This window comes from Suncus etruscus, chromosome 10 (genome assembly GCF_024139225.1).
Source record: "Suncus etruscus isolate mSunEtr1 chromosome 10, mSunEtr1.pri.cur, whole genome shotgun sequence".
NCBI classification, from domain to species: Eukaryota; Metazoa; Chordata; class Mammalia; order Eulipotyphla; family Soricidae; genus Suncus; species Suncus etruscus.
In genome coordinates, this window is record NC_064857.1 from 93,814,540 (window position 1) to 93,837,288 (window position 22,749).

The window sequence follows — 22,749 nt, forward strand, 5'->3', positions numbered from 1 at the left end:
AAATATAATGTTAGAATTATTTCCAATAATATTTAATATAATAATATTTTCTTGCTTTCTTGCTATTTGTATATTTAATTTTTCTGATTTTCTTCTTTTTAATAATTATCTTTATTTAAACACCGTGATTACAAATATGATTATAGTTGTATGATTACAGTCATGTAAAGAACACCCCCCTTCACCAGTGCAACATTCCCACCACCAATTTCCCAGATCTCCCTCCTCCCCACCCCCCCACACCTGTACTCGAGACAGGCTTTCTGCTTCCCTCATTCATTCACATTGTTATGATAGTTTTCAGTGTAGTCATCTTTCCAACTGCACTCATCACTCTATGTGATGAGCTTCATGTCATGAGCTGCACCTAACAGCCCTCATCTCTCTTGTCTCTGAGATACTGTTAAAATGTCTTTTATTTTTCTTAAAGCCCATAGATGAGTGAAACCATTCTGCGTCTTTCTCTCTCCCTCTGACTTACTTCACTCAGCATAATAGATTCCATGTACATCCATGTATAGGAAAATTTCATGACTTCATCTCTCCTGACAGCTGCATAGTATTCCATTGTGTATATGTACCACAGTTTCTTTAGCCACTCATCTGTTGAAGGGCATCTTGGTTGTTTCCAGAGTCTGGCTGTTGTAAATAGTGCTGCAATGAATATAGGTGTAAGGAAGGGATTTTTGTATTGTATTTTTGTGTTCCTTGGGTATACTCCTAGGAGTGGTATAGCTGGATTGTATGGAAGCTCAATTTCCAGTTTGTGAAGGAATCTCCATATCACTTTCCATAAAGGTTGTATTAGACGGCATTCCCACCAGCAGTGAAAAAGAGTTCCTTTCTTTCCACATCCCCGCCAGCACTGCTTGTTTTCCATTTTTGTGATGTGTGCCAATCTCAGTGGCGTGAGGTGGTACCTCATAGTAGTTTTGATTTGCATCTCCCTGACAATTAGTGATGTTGAGCAGCTTTTCATGTGCCTTTTGGCCATTTCCCTTTCTTCTTTTTCAAAGTGTCTGTTCATTTCTTCTCCCCATTTTTTGATGTGGTTAGTTGTTTTTTTCTTGTATAGTTCTGTCAGTACCTTGTAAATTTTGGATATTAGTCCTTTATCTGATGAGTATTGGGTGAATAATTTCTCCCATTCAGTGGGTGGCCTTTGTATTCTGGGCACTATTTCCTTTGAGATGCAGAAGCTTCTCAGCTTAATATAGTCCCATCTGTTTATCTTTGCTTCCAATTGTATGGAAAGTGCTGTCTCCTCCTTAAAGATGCCTTTAGTCTCAATGTCCTGGAGTGTTTCACCTACATGTTGTTCTATATACCTTATAGTTTCAGATCTGATATCAAGGTCTTTAATCCATTTGGATTTTACCTTTGTACATGGTGTTAGCTGGGGGTCTGAGTTCGCTTTTTTGCAAGTGGCTAACCAGTTGTGCCAACACCATTTGATGAATAGGCTTTCCTTGCTCCATTTAGGATTTCTTGCTCCTTTATCAAAAACTAGGTGGTTATATGTCTGAGGAACCTTCTCTGAGTACTCAAGCCTATTCCACTGATCTGATTGTCTGTCTTTATTCCAATACCATGCTGTTTTTATAACTATTGCTTTGTAATACAGCTTAAAATTGGGGAAAGTAATGCCTCTCATATTCCTTTTCCCAAGGAGTGCTTTAGCTATTTCGAGATTGTTTCTTGTTCCAAATGAATTTCAGAAGTGTTTAATCCACTTCTTTGAAGAATGTCATGAGTATCTTTAGAGGAATCGCGTTAAATCTGTACAATGCTTTTGGAAGTATTGCCATTTTAATTATGTTGATCCTGCCAATCCATGAGCATGGTATGTGTTTCCATTTCCGAATGTCCTCTCTTATTTCTTGGATCAGTGTTTTATATTTTTCTTTGTATAGATCCTTCACATCTTTAGTCAGGTTGACTGCAAGATATTTGAGTTTGATAATTTGATAATGTGAATGGGATTGTTCTCTTAATGTCCATTTCTTCCCTATCATTTTTAGTGTATAAAAAGGCCATTGATTTTTGTGTGTTAATTTTGTAGCCTGCAACTTTGCTATATGAATCTATTATTTCTAGAAGCTTTTTGGTAGAGTCTTTAGGGTTTTCTAAGTAGAGTATCATGTCATCTGCAAAGAGTGAGAGCTTGACTTCTTCCTTTTCTATCTGGATTCCTTTGATATCTTTTTCTTGCCTAATCGCTATAGCCAGTAATTCCAGTACTATGTTGAATAGGAGTGGTGAGAGAGGACAGCCTTGTCTTGTACCAGAATTTAGAGGGAAGGATTTTAGTTTATCTCCATTGAGGATAATATTTGCCACTGGCTTTTGGTAGATGGCTTTAACTATATTGAGAAAGATTCCTTTTATTCCTATCTTGCTGAGAGTTTTCATCAAGAATGGGTGTTGAACCTTATCAAATGCTTTTTCTGCATCTATTGATATGACCATGTGATTTTTATTCTTCTTGTTGTTTATGTTGTGTATTATGTTCATAGATTTATGGATGTTAAATCAGCCTTGCATTCCTGGGATGAAACCTACTTGATCAAAGTGAATGATCTTCTTGATGAGGCACTGGATCCTGTTCACCAGGATTTTGTTGAGAATCTTTGCATCTGTGTTCATCAGGGATATTGGTCTGTAATTTTCTTTTTTGGCAAGCATCTCTATCTGGGTTTTGGTATTAAGGTGATATTGGCTTCATAAAAGCTATTTGGAAGTTTTCCTTTTTTTCGATTTCATAAAAGAGCCTGGCCAGGATTGGTAGTAGTTCCTCTTTGAAAGGTTTGAAAGAATCATTCGTGAATCCATCAGGGGCCTGGGCTTTTGTTTTTGGGCAAATTTTTATTACAGTTTTAATTTCCATCAATAATGATGGGGGTGTTTAGATATGCTACATCTTCTTTATTCAACCGTGGAAGGTTATATGAGTTCAAAAATTTATCCATTTTGTCCAGGTTCTCATATTAGTGGCCTAGAGTTTCTCAAAGTATTCTCTGAATACCCTTTGAAATCTCTGCAGTATCTGTAGTTATCTCCCCCTTATTCATTTCTAATACGAGTTATCAAGTTTCTCTCTCTCTCTTTTGATTTGTGAGTTTTGCCAAAGGTCTATCAATCTTGTTTTAATTTTTTCAAAGAACCAACTTCTGCTTTCATTGATCTTTCGGATTGTTTTTTGGGTTTCCATTTCATTGATTTCTGCTCTCAGCTTTGTTATTTCCTTCTGTCTCCCTATTTTTAGTTTCTTTTGTTGATCATTTTTTAATTCTATAAGCTGTGTCATTAAGCTATTCATGTATGCTCCTTCTTTCTTCCTGATGTGTGCTTGCAAAGCTATAAATTTTCCTCTCAGTACCGCTTTTGCTGTATCCCATAGGTTCTGATAGTTTGTGTTTTCATTGTCGTTTGTTTCCAAGAAATTTTTGATTTCTTCTTTGATTTTATTTCAGACCCACTGGTTGTTCAGTAGTAGGCTGTTTAATTTCCAGGTGTTAAATTTTTCTTCTGTGTCCCTTTGTAGTTCACATCTAACTTCAGAGCCTTGTGGTCAGCAAAGGTAGCCTGCAAAATTTCTATCTTTTTGATTTTATGGAGGTATGTTTTATGTGCCAGCACGTGGTCTATCCTGGAGAATGACCCATGTACGTTGGAAAAGAATGTGTATCCAGGTTTCTGAGGATGGAGTGTCCTATATATATCTACTAGGCCTCTTTCTTCCATTTCTCTTTTCAGGTCTAGTATATTTTTGTTGGGTTTCCATTTGGTTGACCTATCAAGTGTTGACAAGCCTGTGTTGAGGTCTCCCACATTTATTGTATTATTATTGATATCCTTCTTCAGATTTGTCAACAATTGTATTAAATACTTTGCTGGTCCCTCATTGGGTGCATATATGCTTAGGAGCGTGATTTCTTCCTGCTGTACAAATCCCTTGATTAGTACATAATATCCATCTTTGTCCCTTACCACTTTTCTGAGTATAAAGTTTGTGTCATCTGATATTAGTATGGCCACCCCTGCTTTTTTAAGGGTGTTGTTTGCTTGAATGATTTTCCTCCAGCCTTTGATTTTGAGTCTATGTTTATTCTGTCTATTTAGGTGTGTTTCTTGTAGGCCAGACAGAAGGTTGGCTTCAGTTTTTTGATCCATTTCACCACTCTGTGCCTCTTAACGGGTGCATTTAGTCCATTGACATTGAGAGAAATAATTGTCATGGGATTTATTGCCATCTTTGTGTAGAAGTTTGGTGTGTTTTTTCTTCTGTCTTGTCTTTAGAATAGATCTTTCAGTTTTTCTTTTAAGGCTGGTTTTGAGTATGTAAAGTTTTTGAGCTGTTGTTTATCTGTGAAGCCATGTATACTTCCTTCAAACCTGAAAGTGAGTATTGCTGGGTGCACTATTCTTGGCAAAGCATTTATTTCATTGAGTTTTGTCACTATATCCCATCACTGCCTTCTGGCCTTGAGTGTTTCTGGTGACAGATCTGCTGAAATTTCAAGGATGCTCCCTGGAATGTAATTTCCCTTTTCGATCTTGCTGCTTGCAGTATTCTATCTCTATCTCTGGGATTCATCATTGTGACTAGGATGTGTCTTGGGGTGTTTCTCCTGGGGTCTTTTTTAGCTGGTACTCTTTGGGCATGCAAGATTTGGTCACATGTTTTCTTTAGCTCTGGTAGTTTCTCTGTGATGATTTTCTTGACTATTGATTCTTCCTGGAGATTTTCTTCTTGGGTCTCTGGGACTCCAATGATTCTAAAGTTGTTTCTGTTGAACTTATCAAAGACTTCTATTTTCATCGCTCATATTTTTGAGTAACTTTTCCATTGTCTGATCCTTTGATTTAAGGCTTTTTCCCAATCTCTTCTGCTGTGTAAAGTTATGCATCTCATCTTCCAGCGCACTAATTCTATCCTCAGCTGCTTTTAACCTGTTGGAAAGCTCATCCATTACGTTCTTCAATTCATCTACTGAGTTTTTCAGACCTGTTATTTGACCTGATATTTTAGTTTGGAGTTTTCTGATTTCTATCTTCATATTCTCTTGATTTTTATTAGTGTTCTGATTTACACTTTCTTTGAGTTCTATGAGCAACCTCCATATTTCTTCTCTAAACTCCATTTCTGAAAGACTGCTTAGGTGGTTGGCCATTGTTGGGTCATCAGAGTTTTCATCTTTATTCTCTATGGCTGAAGTTGGTTTGCATAGTTTCCCCATTGTCATGCTTATGCTGTGGGTTTTTCTACATGTTGTGGTGGTATTCATTGGCTAGGTGGAGTGTGGGGCCGCGAATCGACCCCTTATAGGTGGGCTGAAGGGGGCCAGCAGAGTCAGCTTTATCCACAACTCCGGCCCGGAAACACTCACCTCAGCCGAGGCAAGCCGTCAGGGGATGAATGCCAGAGAAGATCAAAGTTCCCAGGTTAATGCAAGCTTTTGGGAGGCCCCAAAATGTCTGCCGAGCCTAAGGGGCCCAGCAGTCAGCTTTATCCGCAACTCTGGCCCGGAAACACTCACCTCAGCCGAGGCAAGCCGTCAGGGGATAAATGCCAGAGAAGATCAAAGTTCCCAGGTTGAAGCAAGCCCAGGGAAGCCCCAAAATGTCTGCCGACTGATTTTCTTCTTCTTGTGTTTGTTTTAGGGCCACACCTGGCAGTGCTCAGAGCTTATTCCTGGCTCTGTTCCCAGGGACCATTCTTGGCAGGCCTTCCAGGACCATATGTGATGCTGAGTATTGAACCTGAGTCAGTTGCAAGTGCCCTACCCTCTGTGCCATTGCTGTGGTTGATTCTTCTCTATCTTTAAACTAGCTTCTACTCTTCCTCTTTTTTCCATGATAGAAAACATGACTGCTATTTTTTAAATCATTTGGATAGATTCAGATATCCCAAGTGAGAAGGTTGAGTGTATGTATGGTGGGTAAAGATGGGGTTGCTGTGTATGAATATAGCATTTAAGAGTTAAATTGCTATAACCTTGTAGTAGTGAGCTGAGAAAGAAAGAAGGAAAGGAAAGGGACAGTGGCTTCAAAAAGTAAAGATGTGAAAGGGTATTTATATATCCATGTCAGAGGGATCTATTATACTATTACATTTATAAGGTAGTAAGTTATTGCAGTGGCTAACAATATTGATTAGGACCTTAGAGGAAGAAGGGTATAAAAGTCACATTGCTTCTGATTCCAACTGTCACAACACTTACACCTGGGTGAATATACTGAAGAGCTTTACAAAACATTTCTTAATCTCTTTACTTGCTATGCTTTCCATGTCCTTACCCTACCTTTACTAATTCTCTCCCTCTCTGAGCCTCATCTTTGGAATTGAAATCTGTTCAATTCCAAAGACTAAAAATTTTGTGTCAGGAACTAAGAAAAGAATCAAGTATTTTTTGTTTTTGTTTTTGTTTTGTTTTGTTTTTGGTTTGGGGCCACACCCAGTGACACTCAAGAGTTACTCCTGGCAAGGGGGACCATATGGGATGCCTGGGATCGAACCTAGGTCTGTCCTGAGTCAGCATCATGCAAGGCATACACCTTCACACTGTGCTATTGCTCCATATTTAATTATATCACAAAGGATAATTGGGGGTGGGAGAGGGATCCATGAATAAAAGGAAGAACTTTTAGTTATATTTGGAGGGCAATGCAAGTTTAGAAGTGAAAAACATGCAAGTGCCCTTAAATTTAGAAGGACTTTTCCTGGGGTGGGTTGTGATGGTGAGAGAGGGAGGGAGGGAGGGAGGGAGAGAGAGAGAAGAGGAGAAGAAGAGAAGAAAGACAAGTGAGAGAAAAGGAGAAGGAGGAGGAGAAAAAGGAAGAAGAAGAGATTAAAGAGAGATTGGGAAGATTAAAAATAAGCTAATGCTTCATATATTTCTTAAACTAAAGACATGATGGCTTTGCCTAAATTTGAGGGGTAAATTTTTATCGTTTAATTTATTATTATTATTATTGCAGTATTATTGGTTTATTATATTAGGTATTATTTAGATGCAATTTCTACATATTTTTCAAATATATGTTAGTATTAGCATCGACCCACAAAGTTCCTGTCTGACTCATTAGTTACACTATTATTCTACTCTCAGTTAATTTCTATAATCAGGGTTTTTCAAACTTTTTTCTTTAAGTTTAATAATTTAATCCAGCTGCCAACCAGACCTTTCCCCACTCAGCCTGGCCAGCCAGGGACATGCCCCAAAGGTGATGAGCCTCTTCAAACTTTTTTATAGTCACAGTAAAAGAAACATTTTAATGTAATGTAACATAGTATTATGAAACTTGTAGTTTTTTTTTTTTTTTTTTTTTTTTTTTTGGTTTTTGGGCCACACCCGGTGACGCTCAGGGGTTACTCCTGGCTATGAGCTCAGAAGTCGCTCCTGGCTTGGGGGACCATATGGGACGCCGGGGGATCGAACCGCGGTCCGTCTCCTAGGCTAGCGCAGGTAAGGCAGGCACCTTACCTCGAGCGCCACCGCCCGGCCCCGAAACTTGTAGTTTTAATGCAGTGTAACACTTACAATGGGCAAATATTCTGAAAAATTTCACAAAATAATGCTTTCTATTCATTCTAATCCATTCCATTCTCTTCTTTGTACAAAGCTTATTTTGGAACACTAAACTGATTTTATGACCATAATAATGGGTTTCTGCCAAATGTTTGAAAATATTGCTTTAAGATATTAAATAGCTAAACTTATAATGAGCTAAAACCCTATATAAATATATTGGAACAAAGTAAAAGGGTAAGGATCTAAATTCTGGACTTCCATTTAAACAAGAAAACTTTAATCCATTTAATTATTTAAGTGGGGGACCCACAATATACTGTGGGTGTCTTTTGCTGGGAGGTTTTTAAGTAAAAATAGCGGTACTCAGGGTCTGTTCTTAGATCTATGCTCAGGCATGACTCCTGATTATATTCAGGGGACCAGATGTGATATTGGGGAGTCAAACCAGATTGTGGTTGTGGCGTGCATGCAAGAAAAGTGTCTTCCATCTGGCACTATCTCTCTGGCCCCAGTTGGGGGTTCTGAGGGATATTATCACTCAGCTTTTTCTTCTACATATAATGTTATTTATATGATAATATAGTATTTCTATTTGGAATAATTTTAAGTCCTTTTCATATTATTTATATGTCTATTTTGTTGACACATTTTTCATGAAATAAGTCTGCAAAATAGAAAAGAGTAAAATCATTATCTTTTTCATATTGTTATCAAAGAGATTGCAAACTGTTGATGATAATGAATTTTTTGGATTTTTCTTTCTGTATCTCAACACCAAGAAGTATAAGAAATAAGTTCAATTGAAGCATAAGAGAGAAAGCGATACTTTATTTATCAAGATATGCTGCTACCATGCATTGATGGAGCAGTGAGCACTTCCGTGGTTATTTTTACTTCATTTGCTACATGGAGATTTTTGACTCTGAGTATAGTGTATAATAAAGTTGACATTGTGAATATATTTGTTCATTCAGTCATCCACTCAGCATTCTTCTAATGAGTGTACTGTGGAGATATCTGAATGTGCTGAGTGCTTGGCCATTAGGAAGGTTGGGTATATCCAAAGCGTTGCATAGTCTCTGGTGCTCTGTGAAAACCTACTTGAAGCACCAAGCTGAAAGCCACACCCAAGTACTCTTAGGTGTAGCCTCCAAACCAAAATAAAATAAGTTGATAAAGTGTTAAAGAGAAGAAGGGAACAGACACAAATTATGATATGTGCTATGAAGATATGCAATGTGATATATGTTATGAGAGGAATATACAGCGGGGAGCTCAACTTTCAAGTGGAGGATTAGTTTTTAGGGTAACCCCTATGGGACAAATTAAGATGCAAAAGCTGAGTAGAAGATGCTATGGAAAATGACATTTTAAAAAGTGATGATCTCCTGGATTGACACAATGCAAAGAGAATTCCAGAATGCTCTGAAGAACTCAAACTGCAGTCGTGAAATAAAGAATCTGTCCTCTTCTAAAAAAAATGAGAAGACTCATGAGGTGAAGAGGGAAAATGAACCAAAGCTGCCATGTAAGGCAAAGGATGGTCAGGTAGTAGTTGATATTGCAGGTCCTGTGTAGTTCACAAGTTATTCCAGATTTTTTTTTTGGTAAGCTAAGATTTTTTTTTTTTGGGGGGGGAGCCACACCCAGCGGTGCTCAGGGGTTACTCCTGGCTGTCTGCTCAGAAACAGCTCCTGGCAGGCACGGGGGACCATATGGGACACCGGGATTTGAACCAACCACCTTTGGTCCTGGATCAGCTGCTTGCAAGGCAAATGCCGCTGTGCTATCTCTCTGGGCCCGGTAAGCTAAGTTTTGTAAACAAATTCTTCTGTTCTGTTGACTAGTTATTTGTTGTTCTTTTGCTTTTTTGTGTGTTTTTTTTGTTTGTTTGTTTTGTTTTTTTGTTTTTGTTTTTGTTTTTGGGCCACAGCCGGCGGTGCTCAGGGGTTACTCCTGGCTGTCTGCTCAGAAATAGCTCCTGGCAGGCACGGGGGACCATATGGGACACCAGGATTCTAACCAACCACCTTTGGTCCTGGATCGGCTGCTTGCAAGGCAAGCACTGCTGTGCTATCTCTCCGGGCCCTATTTGTTGTTCTTTTACTGCGTTTTTTATATTTCTTATATAAGAAAGATTTTTTTTTTTAAATTGTGGAGATGGAGCCAGAGCAGTGGTTCAACTGGTAGGGCATGTTTGCCTTGCACGCCCTAGCCTAGTATGGACAACGGTTCGATCTCTCGGCATCCTATATGGTCCTCCAAGCCAGGAGCGATTTCTGAGTGCATAGGCAGGAGTAACCCCTGAGCATCACTGGATGTGGCCCCAAAACCAAAAATAAAATTGTGGAGGTGGTGACAGCTACACAGAAATAGATGAATAAAGTGAAATGCATGAAACCATAAAAATTGTACATCAGTTTATGTAAAGTGGTAAGTTGATCAATTTTTTAAAAAGCTGAATATTTAAAAATAAATGTAAGTTTAAATTAACATGAATGATTCTATGACAATACATTTTAAAATTTACATGAAGGAAAAGAAGAGGAAAAAAGAAAAAGTTTATGAGAAATAATAGATAAGTCTTATAAATATACAATTTAGTAAAAATAAGAATTTTTAAAAGTTAAAGGAAAATCTGAATAAAATGTACTTTATTCTAAAATGTTAGTGTTGGTTTTATGATAGAAAATATTATAGGACCAGAGTGATAGCACAGGAGTACAGTATTTGCCTTGCACGTAGACGACCCAGGACAGACCTAGATTTGATTCCCGGCAACCCATATGGTCCCCTGAGCCTGCCAGGACCGATTTCTGAATGTAGAGCCAGGAGATATCCTGAGTCCACTGGGTGTGGCCCCCAAACCAAAAACCAAACCAAAATAAAAACAAACAACAGAAAATATTATATTATAGATAATTATTTAGTATCTGCATTAATCAGTAAAAGAAAACACCTCTATATTAAAAACATGTGAGTAGATATAGAAAGAATAAGCAAAGCAAGTAATACATTAAATTATTTACTAAAAAATTTCCAAACCCATAGCAAATTGGGAATAAGTGGACCTTTCTTAATCTGGGATATGGCTATCTAATTTATTCAATTTTAATTTTCCTTAGCATGTGCTCTTGTTTCTCTTTGTCCTCTTAATTGTCTATTCTATCTGGTACCTGCTAGGTCTCAGTTTTTCTGTTTACTTGTACAAAGTGACTATCTATTTTTGTTTTTGGAAATATTTCTAATATTCACCTTTCCTAGGGACCATACATATGTGCTGCTGGGGTCACACTACAGTTGGATGCATGTAAGAGAAGTGCCTTAACACTTATGCTATCTCTCTGATGACTATTTAAAAAAATTCTAGCAATTGTTCATTCAAGAATATTAACATGGTAAAACGAATAAATTAAGAACAGGGAAAAGGAAAGAAGAATGAAGACACCAAAAATTATTACTTCATCAAGTTATTTTTGCTTGATCAAATTTCTTGAGGTCTTCCACATGTCAGTCACATATTCTAACACTGAGCAACATCTTCTGACCTATTTATATCTATTATCTACACAAAGCATAATGCTTCTGTTTGCTTGTTTTTTATTTTTTTCAGTGCTGAAGATAAACCCAGTGACTCACACATGTAAGGCATGAGCTTGATTTCTGAGACACACAGTTCCTACTCCCTCCTTTCCAATATTCTAAGCACAAATGCAAAAGTGATGTTCCCAAAACTGTTTCTTATAATGAACTTTGGTAGATGTACTTGGTAGGACATTTGAACAGAACTCAGTAAATCAAATTTATTTCAAGAAAACATCGAATTCAACAGTTCAACACCATTTTCTGACCTTAAAAGATTCTGTGAAGTGTACACATAAAATCCTATATATTAGATAAATATGTACAATGAGTTGTTAGTTTGGTTGATTTTGTTTGTTTGTTTGTTTGTTTTTGGACCACATCTGGCAGTGTTCGGTGGTTGTTTCTGCCTTTATGCTCAGAAATTGCTTCTGGCAAGTTTGGGGGAACATTTGGGATGCCAGGGATAGAACCAGTTTGGTGGCATGTAAGGCAAGCACCATACCTGCTGTGCTATTACTCCAGCCTCAATATGGTGATTATTTTAGCAGGGGATATGTGTTGGAGATCCTACTAGAAATGGAACCAAGGGCCTCAAACATTCAACACAACTGCTTTAGCCTGGAACTATACCTTGCCCATTTTTTCTTCCTTTTTCTTTCCTTTGTTGTTGCTTTGAGCTGTCCCCCTGGCTCCAATGCAGCGCAATTTTCAGTTCTTATGTATTTGGTCGTGGTGCTCACACACTTGTTTGCAGTACTCACATACCTTAGTTGCCACCTTATTGCATTGCACACTGGGGATCCCATATTCAATTGTGGTACCTGTACACTTAGTTGTAGTGCTCTCTGGCTCACTGGGTGTTGCATATTTTACTTGTGATGTTTATAAATGTTTATTTGCAGTGTGCAAGAGATTGCACACTTGGTTGACTCACTATGGATCATGAATAGTAGATCATAGGGATCACACTCAGCATGTAGACAGTTGGAACTGGAACTCAAAGTCTGTGAGGAACTTGCTCGAACAGTGAGCTATTTTTTTTCCTGCCGCTGTTGTCAGGGCTGTTGATAATGATCAATGGGAGTAGATGCTCTTGGATTTGCGATTTTAATGCTCTAGCATCAGTCATATTAGGAAGATTGGCAGGTGTTCCGGTCATGGTAGAGCAGAAAGAGCCATTATATAATGTCCCGTCTTTCCCTTCTCTTAGAAAGTCCGAAGTGTTTTACAGGGGGCCTGTACTTTGAAGTTTAGGGGTGTAACCAGAATTGTGCTGCTTCAAACTCAGTCTGAAGAGCTGTCCCCAGGGAGTGGGAGTGTCCTTTTGACCATTGGAAGGGACGTGCAGTTCCAGGACATACTTGCCAAACCAGAGAGATTGCAGGACTGCTGCCCATCCATTATTATCATCATTATTTAACGTTTTTTTTTTTTTTCAAACGTCAGAGCCAAAATAAATACTTTATTTGCCAAGGGAGTGACACCAGCCTTTACCACAGATGTCAGAAGCCCTGTTGGTATTTAGGAGCAATCACTTGGGTCATATTTTTCTGATTTATCAATCTGGCCAGGCTTCTGCCTTCTGCTGTCTTACCACAACTCATTTTGGGGGTAGCTCTTTCCCTTCCTTCCCTTTCCCTCCTCTCCTCCCCCTTCCCAATAGTAGTTACCTTGATATGAAATATAAATTTACATTTTTTCTTCTCTTTCTTTCTTTCTTTCTTCTTTCTCTTTTCTTCTTCTTCTTTCTTTCTTCTTTCTTTTTCTTTCTCTTTCTTTCTTTCTTTCTTTCTTCTTTCTTTCTTTCTTTCTTTTCTTTCTTTCTTCTTTCTTTCTTTCTTTCTTTCTTTCTTTCTTTCTTTCTTTCTTTCTTTCTTTCTTTCTTTCTTTCTTTCTTTCTTCCTTCCTTCCTTCCTTCCTTCCTCCCTTCCTCCCTTCCTCCCTTCCTCCCTTCCTCCCTTCCTCCCTCCCTCCCTCCCTCCCTCCCTCCCTCCTTTCTTTCTTTCTTTCTTTCTTTCTTTTCTTTTTTCTTTCTTTCTTTCTTTCTTTCTTTCTTTCTTTTTCTTTCTTTCTTTCTTTCTTTCTTTCTTTCTTTCTTTCTTTCTTCTTTCTTTCTTTCTTCTTCTTTCTTCTTTCTCTCTTTCTTTCTTCCTCTCCTTCCTTTCTTCTCTCCTTCCTTTCTTTCCTCCTTCCTTCCTTCCTTCCTTCCTTCCTCCTTCCTTCCTTCCTTCCTTCCTTCCTTCCTTCCTTCCTTCCTTCCTTCCTTCCTTCCTTCTTCTTCCTTCCTTCCTTTCTTTCTTTCTTTCTTGGCTTTTCATTTATTAGCTAAATGATTGTGGGTCATACATAATCTCTCTATACTTGCTTCTTCACTACAAGTTATATTCAGTAATTAGAAAAACCTATCTCTTGCATTTGCAATTCATTAGTGCTTGAAGATGTTCTGAACTGTATCTGACCAAATGCATTAGATGCTATTGTCATTACAAGATAACAAAGGTCATATTACATGTGAGACCACAAGCCCTCAATTATGATCACTCTGTGCTGTGAGTTTATGAAAGACATTGGGCTGGTTGAGAGAGAGAGAGAGATGTTTTTAAATAATTTTTATTAAGACCAATGTGAATTACAAGTCTTTCATAGTTGTATTTCAGGTACATAGTGACAGTGAATTTGAATTAGGGCCATTCCCATCACCAGTGTTGACTTCCCTCTGTCACTGTCCCAAGCTTGCCTCCCATACCTCTACCCATATCCCCCTGGACTACTAGTGTAACAGGTCCCTTTTGTATATAGCTTGTTGTAATTTGGGTCTCTTGATGCTGTTGTTGTTGACTTTGATTTGGGCATTTAGGTTTGACAATTTTTTATTTCTACTCAGTGCTCCTGAGATCACTTGACCTGTGGGTCTCATCCACTTTTTTTTTTTCTCAGTTTGTAGGAAGACATAGAAATCTGAGGCAGAAAAAGATGATTCATGTGCTATGGTTCTGTTAAAAAAAAAAAGCAGGCAGGAGATTCTGTCTAGAAGCTATAAATATAAATAAAATTAAAAGAAGAAAGAAAAAGAAAAAAATAAAATATTACCTATTAGATTCATATTAGTATTTTAAGTTTTACCACTCACATCTACATACCCAGAACAATTGCTGGGAAAAGTATCAGAAGTGGCATGTTATTGTGCACCTAAGATGGTTTTTCCTCATTCATTAAGGCAACATGACTAATATCTAAGGAAATCTCAGAAACATTTTCTTAGAATATTCATGAACCTAGAACCCCAAATTATGTCCCTGTCTTTTTAAAGGCCCTTTCTCAGAATCAAATTCCTTCCATAGTTCAAACTAGAGATCAGATAAGTTAAAAGAAGTGTTCTTGGTCTCTCTTATAGAGTTTGAAGGGAATTAACTCATAAACCAGGTTGCTGCTCTCATGAAGCACATAAAGATATTTTTTCAGAGCCATGTGTGCTAACCATTGATCTTGTCCAGGTTCAACAGATTGTGTTCACTCCAATAGATATTGAGGTCATTTCAGTTCTTTTGTTATACACACACTCATTAATGCTTTTTTTGGGGAGGGGCTAAAATTGGCGATACTCAGGAGTTATTGCTGGCTCTGTACTGAAGAATTACTCCTAGTGGTGCTTGAGAGACCATATAGGATGCCAAAGATTGAATTGAGATAGGCTGGTTGCAAGGCAAGCTCCCTATCCTCTGTACTTTCTCTTCAGCCCCGTGAGTTTTTAATATCTGCTCTAATGCTTCTAGATTCTAGCAGTGTTTACTTTTGAGAAGATATTTATTTTTTATCTTTTAGATATGTGACCCCCTTTTTTAAATTACTGGAACTTTTCTATTTCAGTTTTGAGGGTCTGCTGTAATCATTTTGGGAATTGGATTAGGAATTGGAATTTTGGGAATTGAGTTATACTCAGGCAATTTTTCCTGAAGTGCAAAAATTACTGATCTCTTGGAGTTAGAGTTGTGAAGAAATAATAGCCTCCCTCCTTCTTCTAATTTTATTATGAGCAAGCCAACTTTATTTTCCTCTTTGACACTCCAAAGTGTCAACTATTTAAAGCTTGATCGTTAGTCATGTTGCAAAACAACAAGTTTATATCAATCTTTTATAGCTTTATAGCTTTCACATTCTGTTTCATGAAGAGTTTATCCTACTGAGCTAAATCATACCTAATAACTTTGCCAGTTTTGAGAAGAATTTAAAATTAGCACCAGGTGAGAACACAGATATTTTGAAGTTTAGGGTAGAGAAAGAAGATAGGGGAAGAAAATAGAGAAAATGTGTATTGTAATGAAAAGTCATTTGAGTCATTAACATGTTTACCTTATTTTTAGAATAAAAGCATCAAAAACACATGCTCAATAATAAAAGACAATTAAGTAGGGACCATTTATAAAGATATAACCACAATCTCTATTTTTTATGCTAAGCAGCAATATCAGATGGGTGGTAGGAAGAAAGTGTGTAGAAAGCTTTTCTTGCAGTGAAAGCAGGTGCTGTCTGGCATACAAGTGTTTTCTTTTCTTTTTAGAGATGTGTTTACCCCAAACAATTATTATTGCTAGCTCTTTGAGTGTAGTTATTAGTCTATTCCTTATATGTAGGTTATTTTATTTTTGACATTATAATTGAAGGAACGTTGCATCTTCACATTAGATGAGTTAGTAGTGTATATTAAAAATTAGTATGTATATATGCTATGTGAAATTCACCTCTAAAGCTCAATGCATTTTACATTTTGATGTTGTCATGTACTACCACTGGCTCACACTCAAATGTGGTTTAATTCTCACAAATCACAAGGGTGGCGACATGGTCAATGATCATTGAGTGCTTATTTCTTGCATTCTCTTCACTTGTACTTAGCTGGGTAATCTGGTCTTGGTTAGGGTTTGGATTGCTGAGTAGTAATTTTTTTCTTTAGGCAAGAGTAGTTGACTTGAAGTGATGAAAATTTTCACCTATGGAATTATTCTATTTCAATAATTATAATTTATAATTAAATGATTTTATTTAATAATGAGAATGGAATTTTATTATTCTTATTATTCTCATTAGTAAACCTGCTAAAGATGAGTTGATTGCATTAAATCAGAAGTTTTTGTGTTATAATCAATGTTTTTGTAAATATTCAGATTTAGCAAGTCAATGTATTCATGCATCTTTATCCCTTTGAACAACTATTAAAAGCTGCTGTTTCTGCTGTCAGCCCCACTGGCCAGCAGATGGGTGAGCTGTTTAATTTAGGAGCATAGATGACTTTCGGTTCTTTCCCAGACTGCTTCAAGAGCAGAATGACACAAAGAGCTAAATTAACTCAACAACTTCCTCTATTGCGTTAAAAGAAAGTCTATGAATAATCTCAGGTTTTTTAAAACTATCCAGAAGGAAAGAACGCAGATAGAGATGGATTTATTGACTATTAATATAGGAAAATTTTTTTGCTGTCAAATTAAAATTTATGATGATTGTTAGGCATCTTTTCCAGGAAAGGATAGAATTAAGTACCACAAGTTGCTCGCTAGTTTGGAGGTTCTTGGAGTTCTTGAAGTGCTCACTTATAAAGTGAACAGAAGAAATAAACTGATAGGAAGGGGGATGAATTCATCTTGGTTAGAATTTGCTTTTCCTCTTTGAAGATTCCTGGATTGCATGTATGTGTGTTGGGATGTTGGGGTACAGTGGTGGAAGATAAGTGAGAAAAATAGGAAAAAGGGATTGGAGTTAGAATCTATTAGATATCAGGAGATAAATTAATTTTATTCTTTATTAAGGAATAATTGGGTCCTGGAATTCATTATGTCTTTTCCTTGAGTTTAAGTTTGAATATGCTTCACCCACATACTTTTGTGACAGTGCTTTAGTCAACTCTTTCTTACTTTCATTAAATCCATTGATATTTTACATAATTTAAATATGCATGAGTTATTAATTTAGTGCCTTTGCAAGTTACATTTCCTGATTAAAATTCTGAAGGACATTTTATAATTCTATTTCCAGTATCCGAAAGACAGAAAAGGTCTAGTAGGTTAACATGCCTTCGAATGACAAACACTCTCTGCTTTCATTTACTTGCTCTGCTACTAAAAAAAAAAAAAAAAAAAAATCCCTGTATTAATGGTTCTGAGTTCTGGACATCACTTCTGGTGAAGATTATGAACTTATCCCTGATATTTGCTTGTGTTCAGAAGCATGTAAATTCTTCCGTAAACATGACTCAGTATAAAACAAACAAAACTTTACTCTTATTTTCTCACATCTCATTTAGGATTGACCTTTCTGATTTTAGTATGTAGGTGGATGGCTAGGGCCTTTGGAAAGTCAGCCTGTGGGCCTGCTGCTGAAGTTTATACTACAAGTGTGTTTAGTTTGGCTGGCAAAGAAATTTTCCCTCAAATTAGGCTGAAATGTTTTAAACAGAAACCCACTCTCCTGTTTGCCTCAGGCCCCATCATTTCATATTGTTGAGTTGGTCCTCTTCCTAGAAGGTATTCAGAACATATTAAATTCTCTCTTTCCTTAAACACTCTAGCAAATAAAAATGAGCATGTATTTCAGAATCCCATAGCTAGGACAGTGGGCATTTTTCTCTCTTTTATAAATAGAAAGCATTAGTGCATTGTGATTAAAAGTCTATTTGCTTGGGGTTCAGGATATGGCTCAAAGGTCTGGAGTACAAGCTTTTCCTGCTGGAATCCCAAGTGTGATTTCTATCACTGCTGAATGTTCTTCTGCACCTTCTAGAATAGTCTTGAACTTCCCGACAATATTGTGCTTCATTCCCAAACCCAATCAAAATAGAATATATATTCTGGAGTGTTTTGAGTTTAAATTGTAGTTTTTTTTCTTTTTTTTTTGGTTTTGGTTTTTGTTTTTGTTTTTTGGAAGGGCCACACCTGTTTGACGCTCAGGGGTTACTCCTGGCTATGTGCTCAGAAATCATCCCTGGCTTGGGGGATTGTTTTTTTTTTTTTTTTTTTTTTTAATAATGATTTTTATTTTGACCAAAGTGGATTACATATCTTTCACAGTAATATTTTAGGTACATTTTAATAGTTTCTAGCCACAAAACCCATACAATTTGCCTGATGGTTATTATATTATTAATAGTGCAGGAAGAAACAAAAATTCAGAAAAACTAACAGCCTCTCTGTGGTCATACAACTGGTTAGTAGGTGAGTTGGAACTTAACCCAAGATTGGAAGCTTGTGATACTGATTTGTTCCTTTATTTTCACTACTCAGGTATTCATGGAGAAGAGGGAACTATAAAATGAGTCATTCCTTCAAGTTTCTTATTTTTATTTGTTTTGTTTTCCTGACATTTAGAATTCTTAGGTATTTCCCATTCAGTTATGAATTCATGAGGCTAAATTCTTTACTGGGAGGCAGCAGCAAAGTAGAAGGATATTCCCAGCTCTTGGTTGGACTGTTTTTCACACAGAGATGCTGAGGTCTGTGGGCCAATTCTGAAATCCTTGTAGGTAAATATTCTAGAAAATTAACAACCTATTTAAAAGAAATAGGTGGGTATTTTTTTTTTTTTTGCCAGGCCTTAGGTTTTACAAAACACTGAATAAATATATATCCCTCTAGGATTTGTTTTCTTTTCTAAGAGGAGGAAATCCTTAAAGGAAAGGAAATACTTATATTTTGGCAATCTCATTAAGTGCTTTGCACTCCTTTGAAGTAGCACAAAGAATTATATCATCTCCAATGAGGAGATGAATATAGAATATATGAAAAATGTATGGAAAGAGGGCTGGAGTGGTGGCGCAAGCCATAAGGCATCTGCCTTGCGTGAGCGTGCTAGCCTAGGATGGACCGCAATTTGAGCCCCTGGCGTCCCATATGGTTCCCCAAACCAGGAACGATTTCTGAGCACATACCCAGGAGTAGCTCCTGAGCGTCACTGGGGGTGGCCAAAAAACCAAAAGAAAAAAAAAGAATATATGGAAAGAATACAGATTTTGGAGTCAGGCCAGGAAATTCAAATCTTAATTTGTTGTGCATCCTATTTTGCTCTTCTTTATAATGAGTGTAATTTGGTGATTGCTCAGAGACTTAAATGTGACAGTCCTCACCAAAAAGATAATGTATAGATGATTATTATTGCTTACATATTTGTGTGTATGGGGGGAGAGAGCAGGAGATGAATTTTTCATACTAGCCAAAGGTCTTTGCTTAAGTGTGAGTTCAGTTAGATTTCTCACTGAGAACTTTATGGATTTCTCTACCTGAGCATATTGTTTCTTTACATTTTAAATTCTAAGTATATGCCTAACTATAGATGGAAGAAGTAAGAAGTTGTGGTTTAGGAACTAGAGAGATAATAAAGTGGGCAAGGTGTTTGTCTTGCATGCAGATGACCTGGTTTCGATCCCCTGAATTGAATCCTGTGGTCCCCCAAGGAGGAGTTATTTCTGAGTAAAGAGCCAGGAATAATCCCTGAGCACTTCTGGTGTGGCTCTCCCACCAAAAACAAAGCTGTGGTGTACTGTGCAGCTCTAAGAAAGAAAAAAATTGTATACTTTTCAGCAACATGGATGGAACTAAAGGATATCGTGTGGAGTGAAGTCAGTCAGAAGGAAAGGGATAGGTAAAGAGTGATCTCTCATCTGTTGGATTTAAGGATTGTGGAATCATTCACTATTAGGAGACAAAGGAAGTTGAAGCAGAAATGAATTAGTGCCTGTATGAAGTATATTGGGTGATAATGGTGTAGAGAGGGCTTGAAGAAATAGAAACAGAGAAACTGCTTGCCTTAGGATGTTTGTGTGTGGGGTGAAGGAAGAAAGGCAGACACAGTAGTGCTTAGAAATTCCTCCTAGTTCTGTATTTGGGACTTGTTCCTGATGGTGTTGGGGAAACTATTGGGAATGAGCCCAGGCCTTCTGCATGCAAAGCTCGGTTCTCTCCAGTTGATCTCCGAGCCTTTTCACAATAGCAAATCAGGCCGTGCATAGTCAATAGCTCATTCCATCCCATAGCAGACTTCCTACTAAGTTTAATAATAACTTGGAATCCTCATTAATACAAGTGCCCCAGGTAGCTACTATACATTGGTTAGAGTTGGCTTTGAGTTCAGACCTATTTATCATGTCTGGTGTAAGAAATGAATGAGGAATAGATTTATGACTTTACTCACTGTAAAAATCAAACTTTACTTTTCCAGGTAGAGCTTGCTGAAATCTGTGCCAAGAGTGAGCGTTATATTGGCACTGAAGGAGGAGGAATGGATCAGTCTATATCATTTCTTGCTGAAGAAGGAACTGTAAGTATCATTTGGCTATACTAAAATACTAGGGAAAATTCTCATAGAGTGTAAAGGCTTGATTGAGATCCTCAGAATGCTTAACTTTGGACATCATACTATAGGATGATATTTTTCAGCTGCTTGGTAATAGTTAATTACTATTTGTGTTAATTATCTCTCCCGAGGTTTCCAGAATATTAAGTATAATATTATAAATATTATACTTGAAAAAATATATCAAATGTAATTTTACTTTTCCTAATCCCCTCTCCTCTCTTTTCCCTTTCCCTTCAATTTTCATGTTGATATGTTGAGATTTCTCAACTCTAGTTATTGGGACTTCCATTCCTGCCCTTGTCTCAAATCACTTCATCTCATGGCATTTTCATAATCTCTTGTTGGTTTGAAACCCAAATGTTACTTCTCTTACCACATATATTCACAACCTATCCTTTTTATAATTTACTTTTTGGTATCATTTTTCTCTGTCAACATTTTTGGGGCTTCAGTGGTGGGAAAAGGAATGTTGATACCAAGCCAGGAATGAATTCCTTAGCTTGATACCACTTCCTTTTGGCTATCGACTCTTTCAGGCAGAGCAGAGGTTTTGGTCTTTGCCCATAAACTGCCTATTTCCAAAATAGAAGCAGGCATTTATTTAAAATGTTTTCTTCATGTGTCATCAGATTTGTACAAGCTTGACATTTTTTCTAAGAATACCTGGATTTTTTTATATTGAGGATATTTGTTGTTGATACCCCTAAACAAAGTACGTGAGTCATGAGGAAATTTGGTTTAATGCTGAGAAAATACTCATGTTGAGTCGAATGAGATCCGACAAGCTGACATAATGGCAGGAGTACTAGAAGTTGACTCTGGTATCTAATCTCAGAATCTTTGGGTTTACAAAACACTTCATAATATTACTCTTTGTTCCCCCTTTATCTTAATCTCGTATTCTCCCTCACCTCTCCAAATTTAAGATACAGTCAAAATTCAATACCCAAAAGCTCCGTTATTTTGAAACCTCTGAACTTACATAAAATTTTCACTTTTCTCAAGACCTTAATTGGGGAAAGAAACTTAACTCTTGTTTATTCATTGAGACTTAAGATTTCCCTCTCAGTTACTTACACTTGACTATCTCTGAGCAGCATGCTTCATATATTTATTTGTATGATGTCCTGTACATTGCTACTATTGTAATACTTCTATCCTGAAAATGGAAAGGCTTGACTTTCCATTCTTTCCCTCTAAACTTTAAGATCTGCGAAAGTAGGATATTGTCAGCCTTAGTGTTGTTTCTCCAGATTCCATTAATGGGCATGGAAGTCAGTGATTCACATTTAAATAAATGTATACACTTTTGAAAATTTTTGCTAAGGAAAATAAATGCAGAAATTATTAAACATTTTCTAAATCTGAATGGATTACGTTTCACCTCTTACTTTTTTCTTCCTATAGGCCAAGTTGATAGAATTTAATCCTCTGAGAGCAACTGATGTGAAACTCCCAAATGGAGCAGTGTTTGTTATTGCCAACAGCTGTGTGGAAATGAATAAGGCAGCAACATCCCATTTTAATATCAGGGTAATGGAGTGTCGGCTGGCTGCCAAGGTAAGAATTTAGGATACCAGTGAATCTTTTTTTTTAAATTTATTTATTTAAAGAAAGTGTATCACATAGTTGACATAACGGATCATAATACATTTGTTTCAGGATGACAGAAGTGAAGTTATTAAAATATAGAAAAAAGGGGCCTGAGAGATAGCATGGAGGTAGGGCATTTGCCTCACATGCAGAAAGACGGTGGTTTGAATCCCAGCATCCCATATGGTCCCCCGAGCCTTCCAGGAGTAATTTCTGAACATAGAGCCAGTAGTAACCCCTGAGTACTGCCGGAGTGACCCAAAAACAAAAAAAAATAGAAAATAGAAAAACTAAAAAAATAATAATAATAATATGGAAAAGAAGGAAGAAAAAGTTTACAGATAAGTATTTTCGTGAAAATTACTGTATCACCAATAAAGTCATTATACAATAGCAGAAAGTTTAGTAAGCTCCTTTTTTTCCTTTTTTAAATATTTTGTTGAAATTATATTGACATTACATGTTTTATGAATTCATTATTATAAATCAATACCTAATATAACAAACATAAATATATAAAAATGTAAAATATAACAAAAAATAAATACTTATTTTAGTGTTAGAATACATACTATAGCAGCAGCAATGTTTTCTTACTTGATTTGAGATAATGTGACTTATAACAGTTTTTATATTATTATTTTATATTTACAGAAATAATTCACTACCCCCCACCACTCTAAATTCAATTATACTG

General features: G+C 36.8%; 1 protein-coding gene across 1 annotated transcript in view; it reads left to right on the top strand.

Annotated features, from left to right (window-relative positions):
- GALK2 (galactokinase 2) overlaps window positions 1-22,749 on the top strand; it is a 142,328-nt gene that overhangs the window by 50,452 nt on the left and 69,127 nt on the right. The window contains exons 6-7 of the mRNA XM_049781456.1: window positions 20,322-20,420; window positions 21,867-22,019. Coding sequence (XP_049637413.1) covers window positions 20,322-20,420; window positions 21,867-22,019 — 252 coding nt within the window. The remainder of the gene's footprint in view (window positions 1-20,321; window positions 20,421-21,866; window positions 22,020-22,749) is intronic.